Genomic DNA, 14,227 nt, shown 5'->3' on the forward strand with positions numbered 1-14,227 from the left:
GCAGAGTGTGGATGTGAACTGTTTGTGCATGGCTGTTTGCCACTTAAAACCGGTTAGGCCACACCTTAGCCTGGTCAGTGTACTGTAAAAGTATAGCTACTGGTGAGTGTGTGTGTGTGCGTGTGTCAGTGTGCGTGTGTGCGTGCGTGCGTGCGTGCGTGCTTACTATAGGAACAGTAATAGTGTGTTTTGTTTGTGTGTTGACTATATGCGTGCCTGTATGCATGCATATGTGCGTGCCTGTGTGCATGTGTGCATGTAGTCAGGGTTGCATTGCTCATGAGACGGCCTTGCACGCTGTGCAGGAACCTATTTGACCAGGAGCACGCGCAGGCACACGAATAGATGTAAAACGACTTTAAATTCACACCTCAACAAAGTTTCAAAGGCTCCGACTCACACCAGGTGGATTAACATAGGAATGAGTGCGTGCAATGCGTGCGTGCATGCGTACGTGCGCCACGGGTGTCTTGCTTTCCCCGGTCACGTCACCATGTGGTTCCGGACATGAGCCATGAAACCTACAATGAACACGGCATCTCTTGTTCAAAAGTGGATGACAAAGCGCTTCTCGGCAACCAGTGCCTTCCCATCGTCTTCCAGGAAAGTTCTTGAGTAAATATTGGTCAATTGGCTCAAATTACGGGTGTATTATGGGCAAATAGAGTCACAATTAGACACCCTGCCTTTCAAGAGCAGATGTATTGAGTGACTTTCATGAACATAATTTATTACTTTTGATGAGCTTCAATGGGATTAAATCACACGCTGTGGCCAAACGTCTTTCCTTACCCTTATGGGTGATTTATACTTGGTTGTGCACCGGCGTTGTGCACCATACTGTAAATAGCCGATCTGCAAGCAAGTAATGTATCTTGGTGCGACATATTGCAAGCTTGTAGATCAGCTATTTTCGGTGTGCGATACCGGTGCACAACAAAGTATAAATCAGGCATTAGAGACGGTGAAGGTTATCACAACACCAGCCTATTAGTAGTTGTTGTGTATGTGTGTGGGAATATGTGTATGGGAATACCGTTTTAGAAACTCAATGCGGTATCCCAGAGTCAGCCTTTCAGTTCACAGAACCGACCTACTGTGCATCGCATGAGACCGAATCTTTAACAGGAGCAATCAAGTACTCTGAGCAGCTCCTAATGCCGTATTGTTCTAGTACATTTGACCGTGTGTGAAAACATCTGCTCCGACAGTGTGAGTTGTGTCGGTAGCATTATGAAAGTGCTCACTCACCGCTCGACTTCCCAGAGTGCACAGCGTGATGACAGGTGTGATGCTATTACAGTCTTAAAGTAAACACTGGCCTTATTGGCCTTCCAAATAAGACAGAAAACAAGTGCCTGGGGTCCTGAGAACCACAGCGGTGCGGTCATCCACCCTGCCTGATCAAAAGAGAACAGCACAAGGGTTCTGTTACGCAGCTCGCTCTGGGCTTCTCTTAGTTTCGTCTTTCTTTCTTCTCTTGCTCTTTAACTGCAGGTGTCTCACTGTGTGTTTCTGGGGTATATGATTCTCACTGTGTCTCATGTTGTGCGAGTGCGCACGCTCGTGTGTGTGCGTGCGTGCATGCACGTTTGTGTGCATGAGTGTGTGAAGAGGACACAGACAGAGTTAAACAGAGCAAGTCCTTGTGCAAGAGAAAGTGAGAGAAAGATATTAAGACATGTGTCTTCCATCAAGTAACCTCATTCTTCACTTTTATCACAAGGATAACAGTGGAGAATGTCACTTCCAGTTACACACACATCATGCTAACAGGTCCATTTGGTTACATTTGTACACTCACAGAGTTCAATTACAGTGTAATTCTTGTCCAGCCCAGAGCCATTGAGACTGAAAGAGTTTCATCACCTCTGTTCACTCCATCGGGCCAGCGATTTTACAGCAAGGGCGGATCATGTAAATGAAGATATAACAATATAATATTCAATATTCAATCATTTATAGCCCAAACCAACTTACAGTTAATTTGGAAATGCTCAATACTTCCAAACACTACTGTATAGTTCCAAACATTGTATCCTCGTAAACGTAAAGGGTGCGCGTGTGATACATGTACTGCGTGACCTTTAGTATTCCTGACCCCTCACTGACGCAACATCTCAATGGCTCTGGTTCAGCCTATCCAGTCAGTGATGTCTTTGTTTTCAGTGGTTTCTGTGTTGCGGTTACCACACCCTGCCCTGCACAGTTAGAACCATGTTACCAGAGATACATGCATCCCCACACCCTGCTCCTGTATCCTGCTGTGGGCACTCCCACCTCGCCTGCCCCCGCTGCCAGAAATATTGCTTTTACTCTCCAACTCCAAAGTCCATTTCAACAAGTTTTTACTACACTGTGAAATCCCTTAGTGCCAGTTTAACCCTGACAGTGTAAGAAATCGACCGCACACAGTCAAATCCTCAGTGGTAATTCATCCATTTGTAAACTGACACATCAGGGTTTTACAGTGCGTGGTCGCTGGACTATGATTGATGGAATAATTTGATTGATTTCTTGGCTATTCTTAGCCATAATTGGGCTATTCTGTTGATTGAATCGGTCTTGTATGATTCTTTGTTGCTGGTATGGTTATCGGCCAATCAAAATGAAGCAATACAGTAACAATGACCCAGAGAGAAACCGATCTGAGATCTCTGGTCATTACTTTCTCTCTCTCTCTCTCTCTCTCTCTCTCTCTCTCTCTCTCTCTCTCTCTCTCTCTGTCTCTCTCTCTCTCTCTCTTTCTCTCTCTCTCTCTCTCTCTCCTTCTCAGTCCTCAGAGAATCCTCAGCTCTGTTTGTTGTCTTAACGCTTAGCACAACCAGCTGCTTCTCATTCTGTGCAGATCCCCGATGACAGTGTGTGTGCATGTGAGGTGTATATGCACATGGGTGTGTATAGCCACTGCATGTGTGCATGTGTGCGTGTGTGCATCTGTGCGTGTGTGCGTGTGTGCGTGTGTGCGTGTGTGTGTGTGTGTGTGTGCGCGTACATACATACGTGCGTGCGTGCGTGTGTGCGTGCGCACACACATCTAAATGAGATTGTGTGTTTGTGAGTCAGGGCAAATTCACACATATTCCTCTGTGTTTCTCCGGTCTCAAATTGAGTTTCTCACTGTAGTGCGAGCAGCGCTGGAGGCTGATGCTATTACACTGAGAGCCAGTCAGCCTTTCACAGGCCCCCCCCCCACCCCCGGCCCCCACCCCCTGCACAGCAGAGAACCACTGTATCAGATCACTTTCACTGGCTTGGCTCAGGCAGTGCACAGTAAAACAAATACAAAACTGTAAGCTAGATCTCATATAAAGCATGTATGTACTCATGTGTCCTGACCTCTCCCACACCATTGCATGCCATGCCCCCCACGTCCCCCCCACCCCCACCCACCCCCACCCACCCTAGTTGCACTGAGGGATCTATCCAAGGCTGACAAGGCTAAAATCTGAGGAGAAGCCAGGATTGCATTGTAGTCCCAATGAGATCCTATTCCTGAAACACACACACACACACACACACACACACACACACACACACACACACACACACACACACACACACACACACACACACACACACACACACACACACACACACACACACACACACACACACACACACACGCTGTGCTTTGTCTCATCTGACAACCATGAGGCCCTACTTGAACTGAGCATATTTCTCTCAGTTACACGTTTTCATGTTACATGGGGATTCCGCAAAAAAAAAACATTTTGCTTTACATATTTTGCAGCACAATGTACCAGCATCTTTACTTGCTGTCAGTATTTTTCACTCAAAAGTAGCATCTGTGATGCCATCACCAACACCCCCTCGCTCTCTCGCTCTCTCTCTCTCTCTCTCTCTCTCTCTCTCTCTCTCTCTCTCTCTCTCTCTCTCTCTCTCTCTCTCTTTCTCTCTCTGGATTACATTATTGTACATCTGACAGAGTGGCACCTGTCAGGTTGATCCCAACATTGGGGGTAATAATGCACTCCAGGTGAGAATGATGGAGAAAGACAGAGAGGTTAGTTAACAAGGTTCTTCACAACATCTACATCTGTCTGGATCCCAGTGAAGCCATGTAGATGTATCCCAAGCCATTTCCAACGACTTTCAATAGTGAAAACAAGCTCACAAGTCTGAGCTTGTAGATCGACTATTTTCGCTATTCGTCGCATGACTAAGTATATATGGCTTAAGTGTTCAACAGCTGTTCTGACAGTACAGTGGCTGATGTAACACAACACTGTTCTGACAGAGTTGGGAACCCCCAAGTCCCACCCAGTCCCTTTCCCAGACTTTTGACATCAAGCAGTTGATTGGCAGGTCCCAAAGCTCAGGCCTGTCTTTCAGCATTTCCCATGGCAACTGGTGTCTTACCTCAAGCACAGGGATATCTGACACCTAGACATCTAGACACCTATATGCGTCCCTTTCCCAAAGGTCTGAGAGAGTCCAATGCATCGACTGGAACCAAACCGCTGAAACGCTCCCTTCAATTGTACTTTCAGGGTCAGTGTCTGTCAAGTCAAGGCTCATTAACGACCAGCCATGTATTCACATCAACATTCAACTGTGAAGCATTCACTGTCTGCTTGAGCTGTCACTAGTGAAGTGCGTATGTTTAAGGCTCACGTTCTCTATTAAAACGAGACAGGGGCTATTAACGGCATGCATGGCTCCATGTGGGTCTCGGACTTCATGTGGCCAGTCTGTGACGTCAACTACTGTATGACGTAGCTATGACGTACAGTGCCGCCTGAGTTGTCAAGTTGGCGGAATCGAAAGCTGTTTTCCAAGTTGTACACATTATTATTATTATTACTCTCCGCAGGAGAGTATTGTTTTCACTTTCTAAATATGACACACCGATTGGTCAAGCCTCACGTGACACGTGACAATACGGTGAAATACTGTATAAATACATGGCGTCACTTTGACAGTGTCTTTGCCACTGTCAAAGTAAGGTAAGACAGGAACCATCACGAAATGGCTGCATGGCTGATACATAATTGGCAGATAGGACAGATAGGACACTTATATAGACAGGAGGGATATGACACTTACACAGACGGATAGGACACTTACAGTACACAGACAGGACGGATAGGACACTTATACAGACAGGACGGATAGGACACTTATACAGACAGGACGGATAGGCCACTTATACAGACAGGACGGATAGGACACTTACATAGACAGGAGGGATATGACACTTACACAGACAGGACGGATAGGACACTTACAGTATACAGACAGGACGGATAGGACACTTACAGTATACAGACAGGACGGATAGGACACTTATACAGACAGGAGGGATAGGACACTTACACAGACAGGAGGGATAGGACACTTACATAGACAGGACGGATAGGACACTTATACAGACAAGACGGATAGGACACTTATACAGACGGATAGGACACTTATACAGACAGGACGGATCGGACACTTATACAGACAGGATGGATAGGACAGTTAGAACATAAGAATTAGAACATTCCCAACACAAGTCTGGTAAGAGTGAGGTAAGACAGGAACAATCACGAAATGGTTGAGAAATGGCGGATACTGTAACAATTGGATAGGACACTTACACAGACAGGACGGATAGGACACTTACACAGACAGGACGGATAGGACACTTACATAGACAGGACGGATAGGACACTTATACAGACAGGAGGGATAGGACACTTATACAGACAGGACGGATAGGACACTTATACAGATAGAACATTCCCAACATTCCCAACAGCGGAGAGTTGTGCTCCGAGGAGCACTTTTTCTAGTTATTAGTTTTATAATTGCCATAATTGTTATACATTAAAATAATCTTATAATGTATTATAAAAAATCACTGTTATAATGCATTATAGTGTGATTATAAGTCACTATAGGTGGTCATTGGGTGCTTTACAGTAAGTAAAGTAATACATTCCTGAAGGTGTATGCAGAAACGCTTTGTTGTTCTTGCATAAATTGAATGCTATATTTTTTACTTTACTTAAAGCACCCCCCAATGACCAGTGACCACTTATAATCACACTATAATGCATTATTACAATGATTGTAATGCATTATATCATTATTATTATCATAATAAGAATTCTAATAAAACTATTATGATCCAGGCCAAAAGAAAATGTATGTGAGTGACCATGTAATTATGAAATATTATGATAACTGACTGTAAGTCATTATGAAAGGCTTTATAATGTGTTGTGATTATTGTTGTAAGTATTTATGAGATGTTATAACTATAATTATAGAGTGTTATGAGTAGATTATAATGAATTATAAGTATGTTTATAAAGCATTATAGAGTTGGGATGCATAGCAAATGTTACCAGTCAGAAGAGTTGCAATCTATTTTAATGATGTGACGCGCACGTCGCTTAACACCTACACTACACGTCACACAATGGACAATTGATATGCATCTAGGCTCATTCCTATGTTAATTCGCCTGGTGAGAGTTGGGGGCCTTTATAAACTTTGTTGAGATGTGAATTTAAAGTTATTTTAAATCTATGCATGTGCCTGTGCGTGATCCTGGTCAAATAGGTTCCTGCACGGCGTGCAAGGCCATCCCATGAGCAATGCAACCCTGCCAGTCAGGTCAAAGAGACTATGACTGGTTGGGGGGAAACAGTAGAAGAGTGAGGATTTGGTCCTCAATTTGTGAAATCAAGAGTTTGAACGATGGTGAACACAATGATTGTGGATGAAGGATGTCATCATGTGACACGGCAATGGTGAAAGAGAGCGTTCAGAAGATTGTGAACACAATGCTTTCAGATGGATGAGGTTTTGTCACATGACTGAAAGGGACACACAAGAATGATCTGAAATGCAAAGAAAACAGCATCCTGGTTAAACTTTGACAGAAGGGTTACCATTCTGTCATAACTCCTCCTCTTGTCTTAGCTACAGTGTAGGCTGAAATAACACATGAATTGTGCTTCTTTTATTCAAAACTGAGTGGTGTACTTTCAGGTAAATGCGGCCCATAGACAAGGAATTCCAAAAAATGGAACGTGTGTTAATGATTGTAATTGAAGATGATTAAAAGGTGTACATTTGGCTTTATATTTCCAGTTCAGATCATCCTATTGTGGATGGCAGCACAAACAATACACTGTTAATTTAACTCTGAGAGTGTACAAAATTACCCATTTGCACTCTGACTTAAATTAACTGGATCTTACAGTGTGTAGAGAGACGTGGCGTGAACTCATCTCCACCCAGCTAATCAATAAACTCAACATTCGCCCTCCCAGGATGCTCCATCATGGGAGGATGGAGCATCCTGACTAAAGACAAACATATTACCATGCAGCCTTTCCTGAGCTCACTGGTGAGAAGCTTTGCATTGCAATTACTACGCTACTTATCTCATTACTGGTGAATGGAAGCATGTGTCTCTCTGTGTATTTTACAGACACTCCACTCAGAAGCTCCCTGGACAGTAACAAACACATCACGTACATTTCATTAAGATCAATTGGTGACGGTTTCTTAAATAAGGCTATAGGTTTACTCTTACCATTCTCATATAGCCTCTCACTTGCTGTTGACAGGATTTGGATAGCTGTGACAAATGCACCATATTAAAGAAATGAATGAATGCACTAATTTAAGACAGATTTATCGCTACACAGAAAAATCCTCTGGAATTTTACTCCACATTTGAATACTAAGTAACATGAAAAAAGGGTATAATAGGTGAAGTCCTATCTTTGCATTACAGTAAACCCAGGCCAAACTGTCCATATTTATGCAATCATTTTTGAATGACTGTTTTACATTGTAAAACAGTATTGTGATAGCCTGCTGTAGTTCTCTGGAAGGGGGACTCAGCTCCCACATCCAAAGGGAATCACAAGGCTCCTCCTTGTAACAGAATGCTCTGATGCTAAAACAAGAACTCACAAAAGAGAGAGTTTTCATTTCTCTCTCCATAAACCTTTCCTTTGACCCAACACACCAGTTCACTTTTGTTGCCCCCTTGTGTGTGCGCAGAAAGCAGAATCCTCCTGACCATGACCACCATAGAGTTTTTTTTATTTTTATAGGTGAGAAGAACTGACTGGAATACACAGCGTTCTGAATTGGCAATTTGGCATATGACGCTTGGAACCTGCTGTCTTCCTCTGAATTGTGATGCTAATATGCTCCCTTGATGTCGCAATATTAACTGGAAAGTATCATGGAGGGAAGGAGTTCATATAGGGCACAACATGACACATATCACTTGAGTTATGTTTTTCTTTCTGAGTCACAACATTTGACAATGGAGTTAAAACAGGACAGGCAGCAAACACGTCATACAGTAGGGTACAATAGGCAGGGTATTAGTGGTTTTCAAAGTGAGGGCCACCCAGGGGCGGGAAGGAGAAGAAACAATTCAAGAAATTCAAGAAATCTCTGCGTGTGTCAGGCCGAGTAGGAAGTCGGTTGGATCGGCGTTTCTTCAAAACATAATAGATACATCCACAAATCCCCATATATGGAGTACTCTGATGTCATCAATGTGACATCATAGTATTGATGTCATAGACTGGCTTGGACCCCATATATGGGCAAGCCTAACACAGAACTCCATATAAGGGTATAAAAATGGCACAGACAGACAGATGGGTCATGGGTGCAATGCTCTGACAACGGATACACCTTGCATCCTTCCTGATTAGGCCGGTGCCTGGTGTAGTAATATAATTATTATAATAATAATAATAATAATAATAATAATAATAACAATAATAATAACAATTTGGGAATCTATATATAAACATTTTTACTTAAATGTAAAATGTAATTCATAAGATTGTTGTGCCAGTTAAATCATTTTCAACCTGGCATCCCTATTTTGGTCATTATTGTAAAAATTCTTCATAAATGTTAGAGTTTTTGGGGAAATAAGAAATAGCTGATCTATGAGCTCACAAGGTGTCGCAGCACAATGCGTTGTGAGCTTTTCTTTTTCTTTTTGTATTTTAGCAATTTCAGGTTTATATATCCGAATATTTATAAATCACTATTGGGGGGCTGCAGTAAGACTTTGGCTGTTTGGGGGTCTTGCTATTATAAAACAAGGGGCACGTTGGGTATTGTGTATTGTTTATTGTTACTGTTGGTTGTGATTGTTTATTGTTGCTGTTTGCTATGGGAATGCATTAGGGGTATTAAAGTTTTATATTGCTTTATAATATGTCATTTTACTCATTTATGTTACGTTAACCAAGACTGACACGGATAGCTACTGTGTCTGTGAGCACCCCCTATCCTATTTCCCCTTCATATGGAGTTGCTTTGCTGTGCAAGTTACGAATAAAAGTCTTATATAAAAAAATCATTGTCATGACTACTCCTTTGGATCAGCAAACTACCGGTCATTAAAATGCTATTAAGCTGCCATCTTTTTAAGGATAGGTTTTGTTTTTCGGAAGCAATTGATTTCAGTTACGAGAGGAAGTCTGTTCCATTGAACTGCGGCAGAGTACAAAAAGTACTTTTCCCCAGGGTGGATTATATATTGTATAAAGATGGAATTTCTATTCATTGTTGACCATCAGTTTTTGCCATCATAATGCATGAAGCTCAGATGCCCTCTAGTGGACATCTGATGAATACAATGTGTGGGTTTCTATGAAGGTACTGTATGTATATTGTTGTTGCCCATCTACTCGATTTGAAAAGTATTGCAACAGACATTGAAAACAAAGCATTTACGTGCTAAAATTGGTTTTATTCTCTGTTATTCTACACTTCTTGTTGTTTCATCATTACACAAATTGCAAACTTGAAAAAAAACAGAAACAGATACTACACAAAGAAAGAAATAAACAGGTATCCAAAATCACAAAGCTTTTCAATTTTCAAAAGGTAAAAGTGAAGTGTAACAAGCAACAACTTAATAGTTACTGGACATTCTGCTGTTTGGGACTGGTGTGGTATTATTGCACAGATGACTCTTCTAAGCTCTGATGTTTGCTCACTAATAAAACTGTACATTTACACATGATACCCAATGTATGTGCAAAAATATGTGTAATGTTGATCGTTTCTCCTAAAAAAAAGAAAAGATTAATAAAGCTTTGCGCTTCAAGTACAATCTGGCGTTAAACCAGTAAAATATTAACATAAGAACCAACTTCAGTGATAAACATTCAATCGTACAGTAGGTAGTGTTCTGTTGTTTTTTCATGCCTTCATGGAAGGTGAGAGAGCTACTCCAAACTGCCCAAGCAAATGCCAGCTAATGTCACATGTGCACACTGAAGGCAATGTACAAATAAATAAAATACACCTGCAGTTTGGGTTGAATTCGGCAATAGGCAAGAAGCAGGGAGTGTGTGTTTTGAAACATTTACTCTTTCCAGAGGGGGTGGGGATATGTATTACATACATTTGTTTTTAAATAATGCCAAATAATCAACATTAATTCATCAATAACTAACTTAGAGCTCCCCTGATGAAAACCAAGTTCAAAATGTATTTTAACCCTAGACCAGAAACAAAGAATTATATATTTATAAGACTTGTTTATAAAAAGGCAAGTAAAATCTCATGTTCACAAAATATGACTTGTGTAGTAGCATTCAATCCATTTGTATTAAAGCTGTTTATTTTTATTACATGTTTTGAGAAATGTGTCATAAAGTGCAAGGCATGCAAAAAATATATATATTTACAAAAAAATGGGATAGTGTGAAACTTCACAGCAAAATCCTCAGTGTTCATTTAAATCTAATAACGTAACTACAGACCCAAATGGACTTGTACTGAGGATTTTACAGTGTGGTCACTTTTAGAGGGAGCTATACACTGTATACCAAAACAATATTAGTGTTATCCTTGTTTTACTGCAGCTACAGTAAACAGATTATTTTGAGGAAAATAACTGACATAATTCATTATTTTTCGCCAGTTGAATCTATGCCATGGCTATTAGGGGTTAATAACTGAAAGAGTGACAAACCTAAAAGGTTTTGGGTATATTGTATCGCTGTGATACAACTACCTGGTCACCTTTTTGCCATGACAGATACAATTACTGTACATGGCTAATTACATGCTACAATTATAAGGTTAGTACCCATTTAGCATGAAATACTTTAATGAATTACTTGACTCATAAAAGTTATGCAGTTATCATACATTCCGCTTTAAACATTGCAAATGACAGTATAAGGCTTATACAGCGTAGTGAAAAGGCTTTATACTCCGTTGTACAATGGTGTTGCCGAAAATAGCCGATCTGAATTATAAATTAGGCTTAACTACAGTAGCAGAAAGTCCGGGCCTTGGAGGGAGCGATGCGTCACTCCAGAGGGCAGACAGCTTCACTCTATTCCATATCCTGTCAGAACTAGTGAGCTGTGGTGATAAGCAGAATTGGTCCAGTATTGGGCACAAAGGCCGTGTATTGTCAAAAGGCATGCAAAAGGCCTCAAAGTCATTCTGAGAAGGAGAGAGACAATAAGCAGAATTAGGTGCGAACCCTATGGGCTAAATGTACCTTAGATTGATGTTTTATATCTATAATCTATCATCTATAATGGGCTGTTCTTACCTGTCTAGCTCTCCGGAGGAAGCACATGTGTGGATGATTGGCACTTTTTTTTCTGGAAGAAGAATACACCTGAATTGGTATAACGATTAAGTTGGAAATAATGTGTGCATGCAATCTACTATTTCAATATTCAAAATACCTTTCTTTCAGGCTTTGAATGACAAGAAGATACCAGTGGAGTCCTGGATCTTTGCTGTACCTTCTGATGTAGCCTGTAGTGCAGGCTGGTGTCGGATAGCCAGGGGTGTCTGAGGCACTCTGCAGCGCTCAGTCTCCAACACTTGCTCTTCACCAGGAGACGCGTGATGAAGTCCTTGGCCTGGTCGGAGACGTCTGAAAACTCCTCCAGCTCGAAGTTCCACTGGCACTCCAGAATGTTGTTCAGGGTTTCATTGTCGTCGTCCCCCAGGAAAGGAGACAAACCACTCAGCCTGAGCAGAGAGACACAGAGATAGGGATATTATTGGCTGTGCACGCCGATCAAGGTGGTTCAAGCTATTTTATTGTCACATGCAGGGTTAGATTTCGATGCCTCTACTTTTGATATCCCCCCTTTGTTCATACATTTTATGGCCAGCAGGGTATGTTTTACCCTGCTTCTGGCTTCTGGATTTTTTTACAAATCGAACCCTGTACTGTAGCAATATTGCAGGTAGTGAAACTGTTTATTCATTTATTTTTAAGTAGTTTGTAGCATTTTTAAGCCGTTAATTGACAACAACATTGCCGAAAGAAACAGGAAATGTGGAGAGAGAGGGCAATGACACTCAGCAAATGGTCTGAACAGGGCATTGCGACCATATGGTAGGCACCCTAACCACTTGGCTATCGGGTCGCACTAGGTAGTGAAATTCTTCTGTGTGTTGGAAATGATAAGAATCCTGGACTTACAGCATGTACGCGATGACGCCCAGACTCCACATGTCCGTGGGGAATGAAACAAATTCGTAGTTGATCACCTCAGGAGCCAGGAACTCAGGCGTTCCGAAGTTGACCCTTAGCTTCTCCCTGGGTTTATATCTATCAAAGCAAGAAGAACAACCACAGGACACATAAGGATAGGCAACGAGAAGTTATACAATATGGGGAGACATGGAGAAAGCTGTATTCATATCTTCATCTTACCTTCTGGCCAGGCCAAAATCTATGATTTTGATCTTGTACGTTGTTCGGCTAATGCAGAGAATGTTCTCTGGCTGAAAGAGAACACAAAGAGAAACATTATCACCTAACTATAGGAACAACAGACCATAACTACTGTTAGCAGGGTTTGATTTGCTGGGATGGATGGGGTTCTATGCCTCTGCTTTTGATATCCTCTTCTGGTCATACATGTTTGTGGCCGGTGGGGATATATTTTGTTCCTGCTGGTCAGATTGAATAACCATGCATTTCCTTTTGGTAAATGTAGATTGACGTGTCCACACACGTCATCACTCTTGTAGAGTGATGACGTGTGTGGACACGTCAGTCTACATTTCTGGACGTGGTCTTCCCATTAGCCAATTTTAATATAGGATTGGCCAAACTTGCAATCTTTTCAAATTCAAAAATAGCAAAAAAATAGCACATCTACAAGCTTACAATGCTATTTGCAATTTGTCGTAAAAGCAAGTACACGAAAATGTCCCAACCTCCATTTCCTTGCAACAAATCAAACCAGTGACAGACAAGAAGAGGAATGGACATTTATTGTAATTACGTAAAAAGTAGTGGTAATGTGTTTACCTTGAGGTCGAGGTGCAGGATGTACATCTTGTGCATGTAGTGCAGTCCATCGCAGATCTGGCGGATGAACAGCACAGTGTCCAACTCTGTCAGGTTGTAGTTCTCATCGATGATGCGGTCAAACAGCTCTCCTCCGTCCACACTACGGTGCACAGAATACAACCACACTGTCAAGTAGCTGCAAAACGCACACGTACACACACACACAATATACAAAAACACAAGTGCAGGTGCACACGCACACACAGTACACTTACTATTCCATGACTAGGATGATGTCAGTGCGGGACTCAAAGGCAGCGTAGAGCTGGATGAGGTTGGCATGGTCCAGCTGGTTCATCACCTGGATCTCATTCTTCACCACGTCCTGGAGGACAGAGGAGCCCGCACGCACGCGCACACACACACACACACACACACACACACACACACACACACACACACACACACACACACACACACACACACACACACACACACACACACACACACACACACACACACACACATTCAGCAAAAATGCTTGATCTTCAGATCGGCTATTTTCGCTGACGAGATTTGGTGTAGGGGGAAAACAGGAGCAGACCATGTGTAGAGGCATATGGGGGACCCAGGTCAACTAAGAGTTAACTACAGTAAGTATATAGGGTTTAAGTGGTTAACCTGCAGACTGACAGACAGACGCACAGTAGGTAGGAAATATGAAATAAATGTTGCCAAAATAAACAAACATTGTTGCAGACAGTCAGACACACTGGCGGACAGATAGCAAGTGCCAACGATTTCAGTCGCGCCACAGCTGATCAGTGAGAGCAACATGAGCCAGTGCTGAGGCTTTGATTGGTTATGACCATGTGAATGTCTGAGATGATTAGTGTGACCACAGCGGTATGCTGGGAAAACCGAATCTCT

General features: G+C 42.0%; 1 protein-coding gene across 4 annotated transcripts in view; it reads right to left on the reverse strand.

Moving 5' to 3' along the window:
- Positions 1-9,770: 9,770 nt before the first annotated feature.
- Positions 9,771-14,227, reverse strand: part of mylk4b (myosin light chain kinase family, member 4b) — a gene marked incomplete at its 5' end in the record, with an annotated part of 54,436 nt that continues 49,979 nt past the window's right edge. For 3 of the 4 annotated variants that reach the window (XM_084067892.1, XM_084067890.1, XM_084067889.1), the window contains 7 exons: positions 9,771-11,475; positions 11,588-11,639; positions 11,727-12,018; positions 12,479-12,607; positions 12,713-12,783; positions 13,316-13,457; positions 13,573-13,682. In XM_084067892.1, coding sequence (XP_083924018.1) covers positions 11,592-11,639; positions 11,727-12,018; positions 12,479-12,607; positions 12,713-12,783; positions 13,316-13,457; positions 13,573-13,682 — 792 coding nt within the window. In that variant the 3' untranslated portion in view covers positions 9,771-11,475; positions 11,588-11,591. The remainder of the gene's footprint in view (positions 11,476-11,587; positions 11,640-11,726; positions 12,019-12,478; positions 12,608-12,712; positions 12,784-13,315; positions 13,458-13,572; positions 13,683-14,227) is intronic. The other variant, XM_084067891.1, reaches the window with a different exon arrangement.

Source organism: Gymnoscopelus microlampas (assembly GCF_963454915.1).
Source record: "Gymnoscopelus microlampas genome assembly, chromosome: 9".
Taxonomy (NCBI): domain Eukaryota; kingdom Metazoa; phylum Chordata; class Actinopteri; order Myctophiformes; family Myctophidae; genus Gymnoscopelus; species Gymnoscopelus microlampas.